This window comes from Lutra lutra, chromosome 3, assembly GCF_902655055.1.
Source record: "Lutra lutra chromosome 3, mLutLut1.2, whole genome shotgun sequence".
Classification (NCBI taxonomy): Eukaryota; Metazoa; Chordata; class Mammalia; order Carnivora; family Mustelidae; genus Lutra; species Lutra lutra.
The window spans coordinates 13,636,081-13,656,028 of NC_062280.1; the positions used below are offsets into that span (position 1 = coordinate 13,636,081).

A 19,948-nucleotide genomic window follows, 5' to 3' on the forward strand; every position below is an offset into this window, starting at 1 on the left:
TGTTAAGATTTCATTCTTTTTTAAATGGCTGAGTACTGTTCCATTGTATGTATTTGGCACATCTTCTTTATCTGTTCACCTATGGTTGGATACTTGGACTGTTTCCATATCTTGGCTATTGTAAGCAATGCTGCGATATACATAGGGGTGCATGTATCTTTTCAAATTAGTGCTTCTGTTTTCTTTGGGCAAATACCCAACAGTGGAATTACTGGATCATAGGGTAGCTCCATTTTTAATTTTTTGAGGAACTTCCACACTGTTTTCTAGGGGCTGCACTGGTTTGCATTCTCACCAACAGTACACAAGGGTTCCTTTTTCTCCACATCCTCTCCAACACTTGTTATCCATTCTGATAGGTGTAAGGTGATTTCTCATTATGGTTTTGATTTGCATGTCCCTGATGATTAGTGATGCTGCGCAGCTTTTCACGTGTCTGTTGGCCATGTGTATGCCTTCTTTGGCAAAATATCTACTCAGGTCCTCTACCCATTTTTAAATTGGATTATTTATCAGTGTTGAGTTGTATAAGTTCTTTATATATTTTGGATATTAACCCCTTATCAAATATATCAAATACTTGCAAATATCTTTTCCCATTCAGTAAGTTGCCCTTCCTTCTGTTGACAGCTTCCTTTGCTGTGCAAAGGCTTTTTATTTTGGTGTAGTCCCAATATGAAACTTCTCAGAAAAGGTACATTTTCTTTTTATTAGTCATGAAGTAAAGCATCTTTCAAGCTGAATTACATTATGCTTATTACATGATACATAACCACAACCACCAAGCCAATCTGAAAAAAGATAAATTTCATATTTTAATTTATTCAGTAAGGAGACATTAAAAATAAAGGTCTCTTGCCCTCTTCTATCCTAGTCCCTAAATTTTATTTTTAAACCTGATGTATATTTTGTAACACTAAAGTAATGGCTGTTTCTGTAGTAGAGCTTTTTAAGATAATGATTATAAATGCAACTAATTTGAGAAAACAGAAAATAAACACTTCACCTGCTGGTTTCTAGCTCATTACCTCCTTTCTCATTAAGATGATAATACTAGAGAGATTAATGTTTGGTTATGAGTTGCAGACTCAAGTTTTAACATTTTCCATAACCTTGAGAAAATTTTCAGTACTATATAATCAAAAGATCAATTCCAAATATACCTCTACATATCTTACAAAAATACACTTAAAAACAAGAATAAGAAAAATTCTAAATACTGGGCCATTACTACACTGCAGGTGAGCTGGTGTTACGAAGAGGCTTTGAGTCCTTTATCATTTTCAGGATATTCTTCCACATCAGAAGAGAACATCAACTCTGGGAGAGAAAATGAACAGATCATACTCAGAATGGTTTCCCAGTAACTCAAAAAGAATTTTACAGCTTAGTTTTAAACAGTCTCTCAAAATATTGACATATTTAATATATATAATAGAAAGCCCTCAAGTATAAAAAAGAATTCATGATAATGAAATCTGATTTAAAAGAGAGTGAATGAGAAATGTACAAGTTTGAATTTAAAAATGCCCAAGTTTTAAATGTAAACCAATGGGCACCTGGGTGGCTCAGTTGGTTAAGCAACTGCCTTTGGCTCAGGTCATGATCCTGGAGTCCCAGGATCGAGTCCCACATCAGGCCCTCTGCTCATCAGGGAGCTGGCTTCTCCCTCTGCCCCTCGCCCCTTTCATGCTCTCTCTCTCTCTCAAATAAATAAAATCTTTAAAAAAATAAATAAATGTAAACCACTGAGAAGTAAAACATATATAATGGAGACAAGATAATAACTCTTACCAGAAAATTTAAGTCACTTAGACAAGCCAGGTCACTAAACAGCAGAAAGGTCTAACTCTATAGTGCCCACAGCAATCTACAATGGAGGGACGGACGCAGAGCAAGCATGTGGAACTAACAGGAGGCATGTGCCAGGATGTCTTAAATGTGTTATCCCACTTAATCACCACAACAACCCAATAAGATAAGTGTTATCATCCTCAATTTATATTTACTCATTTTATCTCCATGGAAATAAAATGTTATATGACTCACATGGCCCTAAAAGACAGCAGGATTCTGGAAATACTTAGTAAGTAACATGCGCTTTGTGATTTAGGCTCAGTACCACACAAGCCCAGCTGGATCCAGCTTCAATCCCGAACACAGCACAGAATGGTTTATTAGCTGACATTTCTACATTTAAACTATTACTTAGCATACATGTGTAATTTACCAAAATACTAAGAAATATAGAAAAAGAAGACCTAAGGAATTTAATAAAAGAAATTCCTTTGACATAAATATTAGATGAAAAATTCTATGAATGACTAAAAACAATGCTACTAAGTGAAAACAAAAAACAGCAAAATATGTAAAGCCCAAGAGACTTTAAAAAAAAATACTTTAAATAAATCAAAGGGAATAAAGCAACAGAATATTCACTGGAGGAACATGAGAATTCTGATGCAAAAAGGAACATTCATGAATAAAAATGCACCAGGTTACATCTTTTGTCTTCATTTTTACAAATGGAAATATTGGGATGATTCTCAATTCTAAGACTTCTGAGGTTGTAATTAGTTGATCAAACTGCAGTGAAAGGCTCAAGATATTTAACCAATCAAGAATAAAATCATAACCAAAGTCCATAAAATACCAGAGACTCAAGGGTGAAACCGTGGAACATCTGCCAAGAAAACGAACGGACACCCCGAACACGAACGGACACCCGGAACACGAAGAGTTCTAAAGCAGCGCGCTCAAGGACTGTCGGTTCGCTCGGACGACTCCTCTCCTCCTGGCGTTCCAAAAGGAGGCCAGGGATTAGGGATTAGTAAATCCCCACTTCGACTGGGCACACTAAAGCTGGGATTACTAAATACTTCATTAGACAATGAAGGGTGAAGAATTTGTGCCAAGTAGATGAGGAGGTAAGAATGAATACGGGTCTGACAAAGGCCACATAGTTGAAGCATGATTTATTGCAAACTAAGAGATACTTTGATCAGAAGGAAACAAGGAGAAACGAAGAGCAAAGACTCTACAAAATACCCGAAGGGTTCCGAGAAAAGAAATACCTCTGAAATATAAATATGCACATGGCTGATAGACTTTCTGTAAGTACTTTGAGGCTCCGGCCCTCCTAGACACTCTCTGTTTCTCTTGGCATTGTTTCACTACTTTAGTGTCATTTCTCTTAGTTATTTTATTTTAAATACATCTTTGTTATCAGAGTATCATAATCTATATCCATTAAAAGAACATTTATAAAATCAACAGATTTCATGATATTCTCATATTATTTATTTTTATTTATTTATTTTTAAAAAGATTTAGTTGAGAGAGACAGGGTGCAAGTGTGCCCACCAGAGTGGGGGGAGTACAGAGGGAGAGAAACTGACTCCCCACTGAGCACGGGCCCATCCAATAACCCCAAGATCGTGACCTTACCACTGAGATCACAACCCAAGCTGAAATCAAGAGTCAGACACGTTCAATCAACTGAGCCACCCAGGCGCCCCACTATTTTTTCGTTAATACCTTCGCTAAGATCCATGCCTGGTCTATAAGACAAAAAAAGCCAAGAGAGTCCAACCAGAAGGGCCACCACCAGATTCACCACAATCCACGGCTGGAGAACCTGTTCCTCAACACCTGCTGCCCTAAAGGTATAGAAAATATTCATTAGAAATATCTGCATTTGGGTTCATATTTTAAATATAACTATTTAATGAACTTTAAAAAAGTAGCAGCCCTCACCTAGAAAAATAACAAGTAAAGCATGAAATAAATATATCCTATATAATTTCCCTATAAAATAACTATACACAAACATACACACACACACACACACACACACACATACACACAACCATGGGAACAAAGGTTCAAAAGTTACTGAGCTCTAAACAAATCTGCTTTATACATTGACAAAAGTGAAAATTTAGTATTGCCAAATAATTTTTCTAAGTTTCCCTTCCAACTACTGTGATGCTACTCATGCCCCTAGCCACTCCGTCAAAAAACACTGGCCCTCTGAGTTTTGTGAACTGGACTCGCAACTCGCCTGTGAGCTTCATGACTGGCCACTGATCTGCGGGGGACGGCTCTCCCTAAACTGCTCTCTTTCTAGCACTGCTTGGTTTTCAGACTCCGTTCCAACCACCTACTCCCACTACTAGGGGATATTAGACCCCCTGACTGGGAGTGGGGGTAAAGGGCTTCTCCAGTTCATTATGTATGACTAATCTTATAAGCATAACTTAATAAATCTCAAATAGATTTTTATAAAAAGAATACATTTCATTAAAAATGCAAGTATAAGTAAAAATAGTTATCCACTAACCAATGTAATGGGTATTTTCTTGCATAACTTTGGAAACAAAAACAGGGCCTCCGATATTATTTATAAATGAGAAATGTAAAAGAGTGAAGGATAAGAATAGTACCATTACTCCCATTGTTGCTGTTATTATTACCATCAACAATTGCTAATGCTATTGTGAATCTTACCAGAGGCTACCATTAACAGAAGAAGGTGTGTAAAGATGGATTCTGTCACTTGTCATTTGCTGACTCAGAGATAATATAAGAGCAGTAAAGTACACTGAGAAAAAGACAAATGAAATTACTAATAATGTATTTTTAACAACCTAGTTTATTTTGAATTCATAGATCACTGTAAGGTCAAAAATAATCTATACTTTGGGGATGATGACAAAAGAAATTCATGATCAATTTCAGTAAGTTAGCTAGCCTTCTCTTATCCTTAAAGAATATGGGTACAGAAGGGTATTTTGAGATGCTCACTATTTCATCATTAGACATTACAAGAACCTAGAAAATATTTTAAGAAATTAAATGACTTACTCAAGGTCTTAAAACTAATTTTATTCCTATTCTCATAACTTAGAACAAAATGTATCCCAAATTATTAAAAAGATACAAAATAGAATTTGTTACTGAAATGCCATGTCAGTTGAATCTGTTTGATATCAAGCAGAAAATACAAAACCAAAATATTAAGAAATATAGAACAAATTCAACTTTTTTTTAACAAATTCAACTTTTAACAGTTATCTAGATTAACCTCTATAGAAAAATGATTCTATCAAAATTATGTCTATCATGTTTTTTTTAAACTGGAAATTCCACTGAACATCTGTAAGTAATGTTTATAAGTAGTAATTACATAAAATCATTCTAAAAGTAAAATTAAACTTTTCCTGGTTCAAAATTACAGTGTAATTCAAGTATTACACAATTATCAAATGAAAGTATTTACTCACAGAAAGATGCTAGAGCTGTTGGATCCAGGGCAAGGAAATTTCGGATCGCTACTGATGTTTTAGCAAAGTCGATCCTAGAAAATACAAATGCCTCTTGTCACATTGCACTGGTAAACTTCTCACAAAACTGTACTCCTTGGATTATAGTTTTTTTCTTCTCTATTTTTTTTTTAAAGATTTTATTTATGGATTTTACAGAGAGAGAGATCACAAGCAGGCAGAGAGGCAGGCAGAGAGGGCAGGGGAAGCAGGCTCCCTGCAGAGCAGAGAGCCTGATGTGGAGCTCGATCCCAGCACCCTGAGATCATGACCTGAGCCAAAGGCAGAGGCCACATACGCTGTCTATTATTAAGCTTTAAGTAACTACAGTTTATACTAAATACACATGAAAGAACATGTTATTTACAAAAGCCACATAAAACATTTAACTAGATTAAGCCAACATTGTTTTGGAGTAAGACACTCTAAAGAAACAAATTAAACTTGATCTGCAAAATTTCTTCAGATTCTACCTCTATTACCCGTATCATCAGGCTACAAGTTGCTATTTTTCTTAATGGGTTGAATTGTGTTCGTAAAGACATGCTGAACTTCTAACTCCTTATTTGGAAATAGGTTCTCTGCAAATGTACTGAGTTAAGATGAGGTCATTTGAAGGCCCTAATTCAATACAACTGGTGTCCTTAGAAGAAGAGACACACAGGAAGACCACTGTATGACAACAAAGACAGAGGCTGGAGTGATGCACCCACAGGCCAAGGAAATCCAAGGATTGCCAGCAACCCGGAGTTCAGGAAAGGCCTGGAAGAGACTCTCCCACCAGCCCTCCAGAAAGGAACCAACCTGGCCAACACCTTAATTTCAGACTTCTAGCCTCCAGACTGAGAATAAATTCCTGTTGCTTTCAGCCACCCAGTTTGGAGTACAGTTGGCCCTTAAACCACACAGGTTTAAACTGCATAGGTCTACTTGTATGCAGATTTTTTTCAATAAATATAGGGCAGTACTGTAAAGGTATTTCTTTTTCTCTTCCTTATGCTTTTCTTAATAATTTTTGTTTTTTTCAGGCTTACTTTTTAATTTTTTTTAAAGATTTATTTATTTGAGAGAGAGCAAGAGTGCAGGCACTGTGTGCACACCAGTGCGACAAGAGGCAGAGGGGGAAAGAGAATCCTTGAGCCCAACGTGGAGCTCGATCCCAAAATCCTGAGATCATAACCTGAGCTGAAATCAAGAGCCAGCCGCTTAAACTGAGCCACCCAGGCACCCCCAGCTTACCTTTTTAGAAGAATAGAGTATATAACACATATAGTACACAAAATACGTGGTAATTGACTATTTATGCTATTAGTAAGGCTACTGGTCAATAATAGGCTATTAATTTCTGAGGGAGTCAAAAATTATATATGAATTTTTGACTTGCAGGAGGTCGGCGCACCTAACCCGTGCGATGTTCAAGGGCCAACTGTACTTCATTACAGAAGCCCTAGAAAACTCATTCAAGGGGCACCTGGGTGGCTTAGTAGGTTGGGCCTCTGCCTGCGGCTCAGGTCATGATCCCACGGTCCTGGGATCGAGCCCCGCATTGGGCTCTCTGCTCGGCGAGGAGCCTGCTTCCTCCTCCCTCTCTCTGCCTGCCTCTCTGCCTGCTTGTGATCTGTCAAGTAAATAAATAAAATCTTTAAAACAACAACAACAACTCATTCAATACCGACAGTCTCACCTATACCTGATTCAGATGATTTAGAAGATGCTATTTGGGGCTATTTTCATTGATTAAATTTGGATGAAATTTTAGACTTAGAGTTGATGCTGGAATGGGTTTGGATTTTAAGGATGCTTTCTGAGTATTCCCACCCCCTCCGCCCCCAACAATCAGAAACAGACTGGTTTTAAAATAAAGTCAAAATAATATTAACATATTATAATTCTATTCTGAAGACTGTCATAGTCAGGGACATATTTTGTTCAACATTTCCACCTGAAGAAAAGTTAGAGGGATGTAGAGTCACAACAGTCTTACCTGTCAAAAGTTGAAACTGTACTTAGAGCTAAAAGCAAGTAGAGAAGACTCTGGAATGGATATGCTAAGGACTTGTACTGTTGCAGAAGGTTGGAGAGGTCAGAAAGCTGATCTCCTGCTAGAACATATATGAAAACAATGTTCCACACAGCACAGCCAGCCAAGAAGCCGTGAGAAAAGAGACCAATCATCCTGAGTGGAAAAGGGTTTAATTATTATACATGTATTACTAAAGTAAAAAGCTAAAATATTTTTTAAATCTCTTCAAATATAAGAATAAAACTCAACATTTCAAAAAAGTAAAAACAAGCCTTTTCTTAGTATACACTGACAGGCAGAAGATTTAACTACAATTAAATGTGTTTAAAAATACACCTATTGACTATTTTAAGTTGTCAGGTTTTTTTTTTTTTAACAATATTGGGCAATCAACACCTTAAAAGAAAAATGAGAGAACATTTGTTTTAAGTCCAACAAAAGCAGCCACCTGAAGGCCCGGTGGACAGAGAGTGCGACATCTCTGGTTGTCCAGGAAAGCTTCATGTCCATCGACACCTCTATATTTTCTGTGGTCTTTATCAACTCTGAACGATCAGCAGCCTGGAATCGCCCTAAGTACACATTACACAATTATTAACAACTAGCAAGAGACAACCCTGGCCCTGTTTTTATCTAATTTCACACCGTTAGAACCCTGGGACTGAGATTTTGCTGTTTTCTATCTAAAAATTCTCCCTGATCCCGTACCAATTTGAGAAGGCTCTTTTCTTATACTATCTTTTTATCTTTAGGGAAAATAAAGTCCACATACTTTCCTCTCATCCCAAAACAGATGTTAAAGTAACAGTTTTAGAAATCAATGATATTTAATGAAATACAGTAAGGAACTTCCCACTCAGAACAAAATCTGGAAATCTTTAACATGACATAATCCATATAAGTCTAATTTTGAGACTTTGGAAGTTTATTAAAGTTTAAATGTCAACATGACAAAGATAAGTCGATGTCTGAAAACCTTCAAATTTCTTAGGAAAAGATGCCAGTGTGTGCAGCATGGCATTCTGTGATGACAGAGAAGAAAAAGGTTGTTTCACAAACTTGAGAAGACTGTTGTGACAAGTATCAGTCCAAGTGCCAGCATAGCCACCCCATGTGCACAGAGCTTCCCCCTTGTACTGGTCACGAGGCTCCTTCTTGCAGATCTACCAATGGACCTCAGGAAGCAGGGAAGGTTCCATTTCAATTACCTTTGCCAAATCTGGCTGCCAACTATTTGGGAGGATGAAAGAGGTGTAACACCTAATTTTCCCTAAGAAAAGACAACTTCTGGGCAGACAACCGGTGTCTTTTATGTGGTCAGTTACTCCAGTAGAGAAGTTGCTGAGCTGAGGCAAACAAGAGTAAAAATGAGGACTGAATGACGCTGCTTAGTAAACAGACTATAAAAAAATAGATATTGCTTAAAAATGAGGACTGAGTGATATGTTTTAAAACAGAAGTAAATTAAATAGCAACACAATATACTAGTCAAGCATGTGACCAGAAGGCATGAAACCTCCACTCAAGTCCCAGTTCCTCACTAACCAACTATGAGAAGTTTCTCATTGGCCAAGAACTTGAAGAGCCCTTAGATGACATCTTACAGAACAGAAATTCTAAAATGGTATAGATGAAATCAAAATTGTAAATTTTTAGAACTAATGTTTATGGCTCATTGAGTTCTTTAGGCAGCATACTCATAGTATATCCATGGGATACACATATGGTCGTAATCATGTTTATGTATGTTTTTCTTAAACACTGGAAATGCAATCTTATAATCCATGCACACCATACAATGTCAGAACTACCTTCCAAAAGAATCTGGAGCTATAAGGTTGTAATTCTTATTTAATATTGTAATACCATCATGTATCTTCTCTCATTTATTTTTAGTTATAAAATTTGTACCATTACCTGCCCCACCACCACCACCACCACTAAATCACCCACAATCCCATAACCCAGAAATAACCAGCATTAATATTTTGGCACATTTCCTTCTAGTCTTTTGTCCTACACATTTTTCTGTAGTTGAGATCAAACTACATATGTGTGTGTTTTTCATTAAATCTTCCTATGAAATATTCTCCCTAAACATTATTTTTAATGGTGCAGATTTTATTCTATAAATATACCTGACTGAAATCATACGCCTTCTATTTTATATTTATTTGTTTCCAGTTTTCACTCTCAAGAATATGATGATCAGCTTTGTGTATAAATTTTTGTCCATATCTTTATTTTATCCCTAATTCAGATCTCCAGAAATATAATTCCTAAATCAAAGGATACCCTTGTGTAAATCCCAGAAAGCTCATGCTCCAAAACTGGAATGACTTACGGCTTTTTTCCACGAACACTTTGCCTACAGGCTGGCTAACCCCAGTGGGTGCAGTGAATACGGACTGTTGTTCTGGGCCACTTCGCTCGTCAGTAATTATGTCTTCATCTTCAACGCCTAGTTCATTGGTATACTGTAATTCTGCTGGCTGGGTTTTCCTGTCATCAGGAAGAATGTAAGAAAAACGGATTATTGTTGAATTTTTACAGACCCCTATACCTGTAAAAGAGCCCTGGACTTGGGAGTCGAGAAATTTGGTTTTTACTTAAATGGATCTGTTCTTGACTGTTATGTGCAGCAAGTCACATACATTCATGTGGGCCTCAGTTTTCTCACCTGGAAAATGAAGTGACTGAATTAGATTTATAAGGTTCTTTCTAAACTTAAAATGGTAGGATTCTATATAAATATTGATCACAATATACAGGGTTATTTCTAAATACAAACCATAGTGTTATATAACACTATGTTATATAACACTATATAACTCCCAGTGTACTTTTTTAAACTATGCCATTCTATTTTACCCACAACTTAATTTTCTATACTAAAATACAATTTTATTTATTGTTGAAATAATCATAACCTGAATTCTATTAATATCAGAAAATATATCACAATAGCCTACTTTATTAATATTACCTTCAAATTTCAGTATCTTTCGTATTTAATTTTTGCTACTTATGTATTATTTTCTCTTGATGTTCCTCTTTTTTAGAGAGAGCTCCTAGGGTCCTTAATTAAATATAGTATCTTACTTCTTCGGTTGCTTACTCTCCTCAAATTTATCATTAGTTGGTTTAACTGATATTTTTGTAATCCCACTTACCTTAGAGTATTTAATAAGACTTAATCAAAAGGTACCTCTGAATTAAGTAGCACAGTATCCCTGGAAAATATTTAAAAGAACAAATAAATTCTTACTTTGTCTTCCTTCGAGGTTTTTGAATAACTGTCTCTTCAGCCGGCTCCACATCAATACCATTTTCATTTCGTAATAAAGATGAAGTCTTCTTTTGGGTTAAGGAAGTCTCCAATTCTGAAAATAAAGTAGATTAAATTTTCAAATGACTATCATGTAAAAAGAAAGTAATATATAAAACTTTTATGACAAAGTAACTTTAAAAATTTTAATTAGGCCCCAATTTTTTCACCACTTTACTAATTTTTATAATTTTATACCTCTAAACACCAAAAAAATTGAAATTGTAATGCCAAAAAATGTAGAAAAAATTAAATAATCCAACACCCAGAGCACTGGGAGAGACCCCAGATCACCTGCAGTTCACCCAAAGGACTCATGGGACTCAGAAGTCATTACACTCACAAGTCCTTACAGTCAGTTACAATTATTAGAGGGAAATGACATAAAACAAAATCAGTAAAAGGAAAAGGCATATGGAGCCAAGTCCAGAGGAAACCAGGTATAAGCTTCCAAGAGTCCATTAATGGAGTCACACAGGATGCGCTAATTCCTCCAGCAACAAGCTGACATGTGTGACACTTTCTCTACCAGGGAAGTTCATTACAAACTCAGCACCCAAGGCTTTTACTGGCACCTAAACACAGAGGCACCCCGCCTCACACATACCAAAATTCCAGACTCCCAGAAGCAGGTATTCAGCATTAATCATATTGGGTACACAAGTGCACAGTAAATCGCTCTTATAATTTAGTAAGTTTTATATCAGTGTAGGAACTATTTACCAGCCAAGTTCCAGAAGCCAGTAAAGAGGCAGCCTTGCATGCAGGCCTTTCTAATGAGAGCAGCTTCAGGCCTGCTATGTTAACTCGTTCCTGAGCACAGGGTATCAGGTTTAAGTAAGTCAATGGAGACTCCTCAGATGCTAGCTAATTCCTCCAACCTGAAAATACTGGCAATGGCTTCCTGGAATGTCCTCAAAGCCCCCAGAATTCTATTTTAATAAAACACTTACAGCTAAAATTGGAAATACAATAGAAGTTGAGCCTACCATAGTCATCCCAGAACAAAACAAAGTAAAACTAAAAACACAGAAATCTATAAAGCTCTACCTGCACAGGTGGGTGTATTCTGGAATGATCATGACAGGTGCTCTTTGGCCCAGAACTTAGTTGGGTCCTGAATTTTCTAAAAATGGTCAACTCGCTTCTGTAAATACATTTTTCATAAATTGTGAAACTAGGTACTGGTAGCCATCTTGATTTTCACATTCGTACCCTCACTGAATTAACTAAGATGGTAGTTTTAATTCAACTATATTTACTGCCAGTAATGAAATAAATCATAGAAATAAATCATAAAACTATCTGAGCATCATTTCTCTCTTCTTCCTCTCTTCTGCCCAGGCACTGGAGTATCCCATTTCAGCATGCCTCTAAAAACTGAGCTCCATTCTATGGACTTTCCAGTTTCTGCCCTCTCTTCCTGTAATTCTTTCATCCAATCAGGACTCACTATTTTCTAGAGGCTAAGTAACTGGTCAGGGAAATTATTTTGTAACAAATCATTCATCAGGGACTGATGTTAGTAGGAAAGAGCTAATCTCCCAATCTTTATTCCTTCTCTTTATTTTACTCTAATGAAACCCACTGTCTTCTAATTACTATAAAGGTCATAAAGCTCAGTGTATGAAAAATTAATAAACTATAAATAAAGAAAGGAAGACAATAAAAATCATCCCAAGGGCACCTGAGTGGCTCAGTCAGTTAAGTGTCTGCCTTCGGCTCACATGATTCCAGGGTCCTGGGATGGAGCCCACAACAAGCTCCCCTGCTTACCCTCTCCCTCTGTTGCTGCCCCTGCTTGTGCTCCCTGTCAAGTAAATAAATCTTTTTTAAAAAAATCATCCCTAATTCTTCCTTCCAAAAAAATCTAACGCTGTCAACACTTTGCTATATCCTTCCATTGTTTTTACTATATATATGGATATATATACATGTGTTCTGGGTAGAATTGTGTCCCCCCCCCGACAGGTACGATCAAGTCCTAACCCCCAGTCCCTGTGAATGAGACTTCATTTGGAAACAGGGTCTCTGAAGCTATAATCAATTTAGGGTAAGATCATGGTGGATTAGTATGGGCCTGAAATCTAATGACTCGTATCCTTACAAGAAGAGCAAAATATGGGGGCACCTGGGTGGCACAGTTGGTTAAGCAGCTGACTCTTAGTTTTGGCTCAGGTCGTGATCTCAGCATCACAAGATCAAGCCTAGTATCAGACTACACGCTCAACACGAAGTCCACTTAAGACTCTCTCCTTCTCCCTCTGCCCCTCCCACTGCATGTGCACATGCACTCTCTCCCTCAAATAAATAAATCTTAAAAAAAAAAAAAAAAAAAAAAAGAGCAAGATACGGACACAGAAGCACATGGAAGGAGGTGAAGACAGAGGTACAAAATGGGGTTAAACTGCCACAAGCCAAAGAACAGCAAGGACTGCCAACAAGCACCAGAAGCTAGAAGAGGCGAAGACGGATTCTTTCCTAGAGCCTTCAGAGGGAGAGTGGCCCTGTGGACACCTTGATGTCAGACTTCTTTCCTGTCAGACAATAAATTTCTGTTGTTTTAAGTTACTCTGTTAATGATAATTTCTTACGGCACCTGGGAAATTAATATAACATATTTTATAAAAATAGGATCCTTAAAAAAAAGATCCATTGATAGATACTATTATATGTGGATGATGACTCAACAGTACGTTACTTATGGTTTTCTACATCACTATTTCACCTTAATCCTTTCAACGGGGGACGCCTGTGTGGCTCTGTTGGTTAAGCGTCTGCCTCTGGCTCAGGTCATGATCCTGGGAGCCTGGGACCGAGTCCTACATCGGGCTCCCCACTTGGCAGGGAACCTGCATATCTCTCTCCCTCTCCCTCTGTGTGTGCTCTCTCTAGCTCTCACTCTCTCTCAAATAAATATACATATTTAAAACAAAAACAAAACAACAAAACAAAAAACAATCCTTTTAACAGGTGCTTTGTTTCTATTAAATAGATATGACTTACTTAGCCAGTATCACTTTGTTAGCTATTATTGGTTATTACCAGTTTCTACTCTTATAAATAATGTTGTAGTCAACATCCTTTAATTATGGTAGCTATTGTCATTACTTCTATTCCTAAAAGTTCAGACGGGTTATACCAATTTATGCTCCTATCTGCAGTATACAAATGTACTCCTTTCGCATCAACACTTACCGAACACTTTTGAATTTTATATGCTGAAAAAACCGTTACCAATTGATGGTATTTTGTTTACCTTGTGAGTAGTGCCTGGGACAATGTAAGACTCAATAAATGATGACTATTCTTTCATTGTATTATTGTTAATACTGAAGCTATCCTTACCCCACCGATCTGAAATGTCCATTTTGATCATATACTAAATTTTTATACACACCAAGTTCTGAACTTTCTCTCTCTTTTTTTTTTTAAATATTTTATTTATTTATTTGACAGAGAGATCACAAGTAGGCAGAGAGGCAGGCAAAGAGAGAGAGAGGGAAGCAGGCTCCCTGCCAAGCAGAGAGCCCAATGTGGGGCTCGATCCCAGGATCCTGGGATCATGACCTGAGCCAAAGGCAGAGGCTTTAACCCACTGAGCCACCCAGGCGCCCCTGAACTTTCTCTTTTATTTTATTTTATTTTATTTTATTTTTTTTTTAAAGATTTTATTTATTTATTTGTCAGAGAGAGCGAGGGAGAGAGAGCGAGCACAGGCAGACAGAATGGCAGGCAGAGGCAGAGGGAGAAGCAGGTTCCCTGACGAGCAAGGAGCCCGATGCGGGACTCGATCCCAGGACGCTGGGATCATGACCTGAGCCGAAGGCAGCTGCTCAACCAACTGAGCCACCCAGGCGTCCCAACTTTCTCTTTTAATTCTGAACTTGTATCCCTTCCCTCACAATATATGGACATATGACCAAAAGAGACCGCCTACAGTGTTCTTGACTTAAACTATTGGAGTTACTCTAATAGTAAAAATTTTAATTAAAAACAAACAAACAAACAAACAAAGGGGTGTGGATGGGGAAGAATGGGAATAGAGAAGTTTCTAATCATACCTCCCAAATCACAGCTACTATTACAACATAACCTTGGTTTCTTCACATACCAAGAGGCAGCCTCGACCTCTTCTGTCTCCTTTGAACAGGAGCTGCTTCTGGATGCTCTGTGGATTCTTTAGTTGGCGGCTCACTGCCGTCAGATGGCCTGTGAACAGCAGTCTGAACAAGGCCTTCCAAAGAAGCACTACCTACAGAAAAGCAGAGTGGGGAAACACAGAACCATTTGAGCAGAGATCACTGAGCCTCAAAAAGATGAAAAAAAGGGAACCGGAATGCTTCCTAAATGATGATTAACTTTGTTAACTCTTTGCCTATAAGAATTGGTCTTAACCCACACTTGTATCACATTTTAAGTTATAATAAATTCAGTACTTGCTACATCAAATCAACCATCAAAGTTTCTTTTTATTATATCACTACATGCAAATCCTGATATTTTCGCATCTTAAGACTTATAAGAGGCAGCAGGTAGAGTGAAAGGACCAGTTAGAACTGACTGAGGTTTCAAGCCTGAGTGACCAGGAGAGTGGGGAATTCTATTAACAGAAATCTGTGAGAGGTAAAAACTGATATACTGCTGAAGGTAATGATTGGGAACACGCTGAGTTTAAGTTACCGATAAAACATCCAGGATTACTAGTGGATTAACGAAGACAAAAAGAAGTTCACAGAATCTTTAATACCTGGATGATATGGCCCTGCCTTCAGACTCTTGCTCTAATGAAGAAATGCTCTGACTAAAATGAGGGATCCAAGGACCTTGTGTCCAGTATCCCATTCAAAGTTCTGGAACCAATCATAGCCTAAGACAATTTATGTTGTCTAGGGATTAAAGACCAAAGAGTCCACGAATGGTATAGAAGTAAGAGTTTAAGTGGCACAATCCTTTATTCCATGAATGCTTCTAGACACCCTTCAGGCTGTCCACAACCTTAGTCCTCACCAGCACTAGGAATCCCATTACTTTAAGCTGACCTTGATTCTGTCCTCAACAGAGCAGTGACTTGGGACTGCTGGGGCCTTGCTTCTCCCTGATCTGTGATATCTGTCATTCCTGAGGTCCTGGAAAGACTTGTGATCCCACACAAAAAAGAGCAACATCTTACCTGGTGTATTCTTTGTTTTGGGCTTCTTTTTCTTAGGACGACTAAGTGGAATATCACCTATAAAACAGAAAAAATACAACAGAAAAGTCTGCCTAAAATTCGATGCAGAAAACAGTCAAAAGGAACTTTTAGTAAGGAAGACCCTTTCCTCTCTTCCCTAGGTCTAGCCAACTTTAGGTCTTTAGGTCTCTCTTCCCTAGGTCCAGCCTACACATTAGGGGAAGAAGACAAGAAAATGACAAATTCAGGGGGGTGCATGGCTGGCCTAGTTGGTAGAGCAAGTGACTCTTGATCTCAGAATCCAGGGTTCAAGCCTCATATTGGGTGTGGAGCCTACTCAAAAAAAAAAAAAAAAAAAAAAAAAGAAGAAGAAGAAGAAGAAGAAGAAATTGACAGAGTCAAAGAAAGCCTAAAGCAAGGTGCCAGTAGCTCAATGCTGGTCAGTAATATTAGAAACTGTGACATTTCTAGTATCAGAAAAGTGGGCTCACAAAATACTCATCTGATCCCCTACACTTCCCAGCCCTCTTGCACTTAGATGTAGAGGCCTGTGACTGGTTTGGGCCATATACTGTGAACAGAAGCAATCTGCCAAAACACTGAAAGAGCCAGATTTTTCTTCCTTTGCTGAAGCATGATAATATGGCAGAAGCACAGAATGAAAGCAGCCTGTATCACTACAGCATTAGTGAAGAGTGGTGAAAGACAGTTGCCCTGGATTGCTGCCACAGTGAACCCTGCATTAACCAGAAATAACTTTGTATGATATTAAGTTGGAGATTTTGAGGCTAATATAGCATAACCCAGTCCATCCTGATTAAGTGAGACAAAAGAAAATGTTGTCTCTATTACAGAACTATAAATTAGCCAGTGGTTATGTTCTAGGTGACTCCATTCAAGAATGAGTCAAATATCAATCCTACAACTAGTGTTATATATCAACCCTCATTTAAAAAAAGGGAGTCATAAGAGATTATTTTGATAAAAGAATATTGCAATACTGCAAATTATACCATTCAGATTCAACTTTAAGAAAAACATTAAGGAAAAAAATTAATTTTTGAACTCCAAATTTTAAAAGTTTTACATTAAGAGTGAACTAACTCACCTTGATTAGCACTTTATATGCCACCGACCCAATTTAATTAGGAAAAGACAAAAAAAAAAGAAACTATTAATTAGAAATCTATTATATTGTCAGACTGATAATTGACGTCATAATTAATTTAAAATAAAATAAGCTTTCACACAGCTAGTTTATAAACTAGCTTATTCTTTATAAGTAAAAAGCTCATAAAGCTACTAACAAAATAATCCTAGTATTCTCTGAACTTACATATACATATTTCCTACTGTGTATTCATAAAGTGAATTAAGCAGATTAAGAATTCTTATTTTGTCACTGATTAAAATCAGCTTAAACTCTGAGGAAACTATTCTAGCAAACAAAAGAGGATCAAAAGTCTGATAAACAAGACATTAAAACACTCAGAATGGATCCATTATCTTACTATGTTGACATTCAGGCTTTGAAACAAAACATTTAATTACAACCATTATCCTAATATTCAAGGATTTTTTTTTTTTTACCTTTAAACTTTTAGGAAGACTTTTCAAGAAGTCTTTTCTGAATTATTATAATTTTGCAATACAAGTCAATTTTTTCACTTTATTCATTTTGCATTTTTAAAACTCAATAATAAAATTACTGTAACTTATTTTTACCTTGGCACAGGTGGAAGGGCTCGTGGAGGACGCTACAGGGAGAAGAAAATTATAAGTAAAAGTCTCAGAACATCTTTACTTCATTACATCAAATCTTTTGCTAACCCTGTTCATCAAATGAAACCTAGGAAGTACTTATAAGAATCAGATGGGCAATTCTAAACTTGTCCTACCATTTCTAAATTTCATATAAAATCCCTTCCTTCATACACTCCTTTCTATCCAGAGGCCAGGCTCTGTTCTAAGGACTACAGATACATGAATGAACAAAATAAAGAAATCCCTGCTTTTATGGTACTTCCGTTGTACTGATTAAGTATTAGAAGATATAAACGCGCGCGCGCGCGCGCACACACACACACACAAATGAGGATGTGGAGTGCTTCTTCAGTTTAGGGAAAGTCTCTCAGAGATATTTGAGCTGAGGCCTGAATAAGAAAGGAGAAGAAAGGAGACAAAGGGGAGCAAATACAAAGCCTTTCAGGAGAGATAAAAGGTTTCAGATAAAAGGCCAGTAAGGCTGTGGCACAGTTACCAAGGGTAGGCAGGGGCCAGATAAATTAGGCTCTTGAAGACAAAAGGAGAAGATTCCAGATTTTGTTTTAATTCAATAAGAAGCCAACGGAGGTTTTTAAACCACACAGTAACATACTTAAAAAAAAAAAAAAACCCACTGTGAATACAGCATGAGGAATGCGTTTTAGGGCAGAGAATTAAAAAAAAACACACACCTTACAAAGGATACTTTACATGAAAATTTGTGTTTGCAGTTCAGAGAGATTACAGTTGAGAAGCATTCTGAAATCTTTCAAAATAAAATACTAACAGAAATGCCTTGAAATCCGTTTAATATTCCAAGTGTCTCATGGGGCTTGCAGAGGACACGGACTCAAAAGGGTTCCACACGACACTTAACCATTTCAAAAGTCCCGCAAAAATGACGTGTCACCCAGCCACAAGGACAACCTTTGAGCCCTCAAAAGTCGGAAGGCTCACCTGAACCCAAAATCCTAATAACTCAGCTCTACCTAAGGCTCGCTTACCACCTGCTTCCTTCCCATTCTGTCTAACGCCGGGCTTCCCGGCAGCCGCCGGCCGCCAAGCGCAGAGAGCGCACAGCCCGCCCCCCGCGGGCTCCTGCCCGGCCGGCCGCGCGCAGGCGCTGTGCGTCATCGGACTGCGCGGCACTGGCGGCGGCGGCGCTCCGCCCCTTCCCTGCAAGAGGCGGGTGAGCGCCCGCTGTGGGAGCTGGTTGCGCCTTTGCGGTCTAGCTCTTCCGGAAAGGGGACGTCGGAGTCGGGGCTGACATGCCCGGGAAGAGTGATTCCAGGGAGCGTCGGGGAGCAACCACGGTTCTACCCATGGTTTCCCAAGTGGCTGCAGTGATGGGTTCGAGGGAGGCGGGAAAAGACCATGATGAAAAGCCTCCACTCGGAAACTGCGGTCTCTTTCCTGGGTGGCTAAACGCCCACGGGAGAGTCCGCAGGGCAGGCCTAGCTGGCTGTCCCGGAACACCCGGGGGCGGAGAAGGCGACCAGGAGAGGCGTCGTCATAGCAACACGGACCTCAGGCCCCCGGCAACTTCACGCCCGGGTCCTGGCTTCGGAACGAACTTGAAGCGCCCGCTCGGGTGCAAGCCTGTGAGCACCGACGGGGCGGACGCGCAGACACCACGAGCGGGGCTCTCCCTCTGCGACCCCCAGCCCTGCGCACCGGCCCCGCCCCGGGGGCAACTGAGGCGTTAGGGCAGCACCCTCCACCTCCGCCACTTCCCGTGGCCGAAGCGCCCCTCACCGCTCACCGGGAGGGCCTCCAGCCGAAGCCCCGAGTCCGCCCTCATGGCGCTCTCCCCGCCGGCCTCTGTCAGCGCAAGCGCCGGCGCCCCGAGCCTAGCTCCCCGCGCCCCCGCCAGCTGCGAGAGGCGGGGACGTGCCCGCGTCTGGTTAGGCGGCAGCTCGGGGACCAGCTCTCCGCCGGGCCAAGCCCCGCCCTCCGAGGCGTCAGAGTTAGGGAGGCGCCGGGTTAGCCCAGCGGAAGCTTCGTGGAATCGCTCTTTTCCAGCGGTGACGTAATGAATCAGGGAGGCCGTCGAGGGCGGGGAGAGACTAGGTACAGCTGAAATCCAAGCCTGCAGCTGGTACCAAGAACGGATGGTCAGCAAGGCCAGGAATGCCTGGAAGGGCCAGGAATGCCTGGAAGAACCAGGAGCAGATAATCACTAGAACCAGAAGGTCTGGAAGGCTAAAGATCAATTAAACTCCTTTAAAAGGAAGGACTTGTGGAGCAAACTTCCACAAGTGACTCTTCTTCTATGCCTGACTGCATTCGAAAAGCAAGCTGCCGGCTAATCTCTACAAGAGACCCTTCCACTGCGT

General features: G+C 39.2%; 1 protein-coding gene across 3 annotated transcripts; it reads right to left on the minus strand.

The window, feature by feature from the left end:
* Positions 1-690: 690 nt before the first annotated feature.
* Positions 691-19,790, minus strand: TMEM237 (transmembrane protein 237). 3 transcript variants are annotated; one of them, XM_047721326.1, is made up of 13 exons: positions 19,375-19,789; positions 17,574-17,605; positions 16,957-16,967; positions 15,849-15,905; positions 14,790-14,930; positions 10,616-10,730; positions 9,692-9,849; positions 7,796-7,919; positions 7,309-7,500; positions 5,286-5,359; positions 4,510-4,603; positions 3,538-3,659; positions 691-1,320 (listed from the first exon to the last, which is right to left on the minus strand). In XM_047721326.1, exons 1-13 carry the CDS (start codon positions 19,411-19,413, stop codon positions 1,253-1,255), a joined length of 1,227 nt encoding a protein of 408 aa, XP_047577282.1. In that variant the 5' UTR covers positions 19,414-19,789; the 3' UTR covers positions 691-1,252. The 3 variants fall into 3 exon arrangements, 2 of the variants coding, with proteins under 2 accessions (XP_047577282.1, XP_047577283.1); XM_047721327.1 differs by lacking the exon at positions 19,375-19,789 and adding an exon at positions 18,617-18,733; XR_007125818.1 differs by lacking the exon at positions 4,510-4,603 and having other exon boundaries at positions 19,375-19,790.
* Positions 19,791-19,948: the final 158 nt, after the last annotated feature.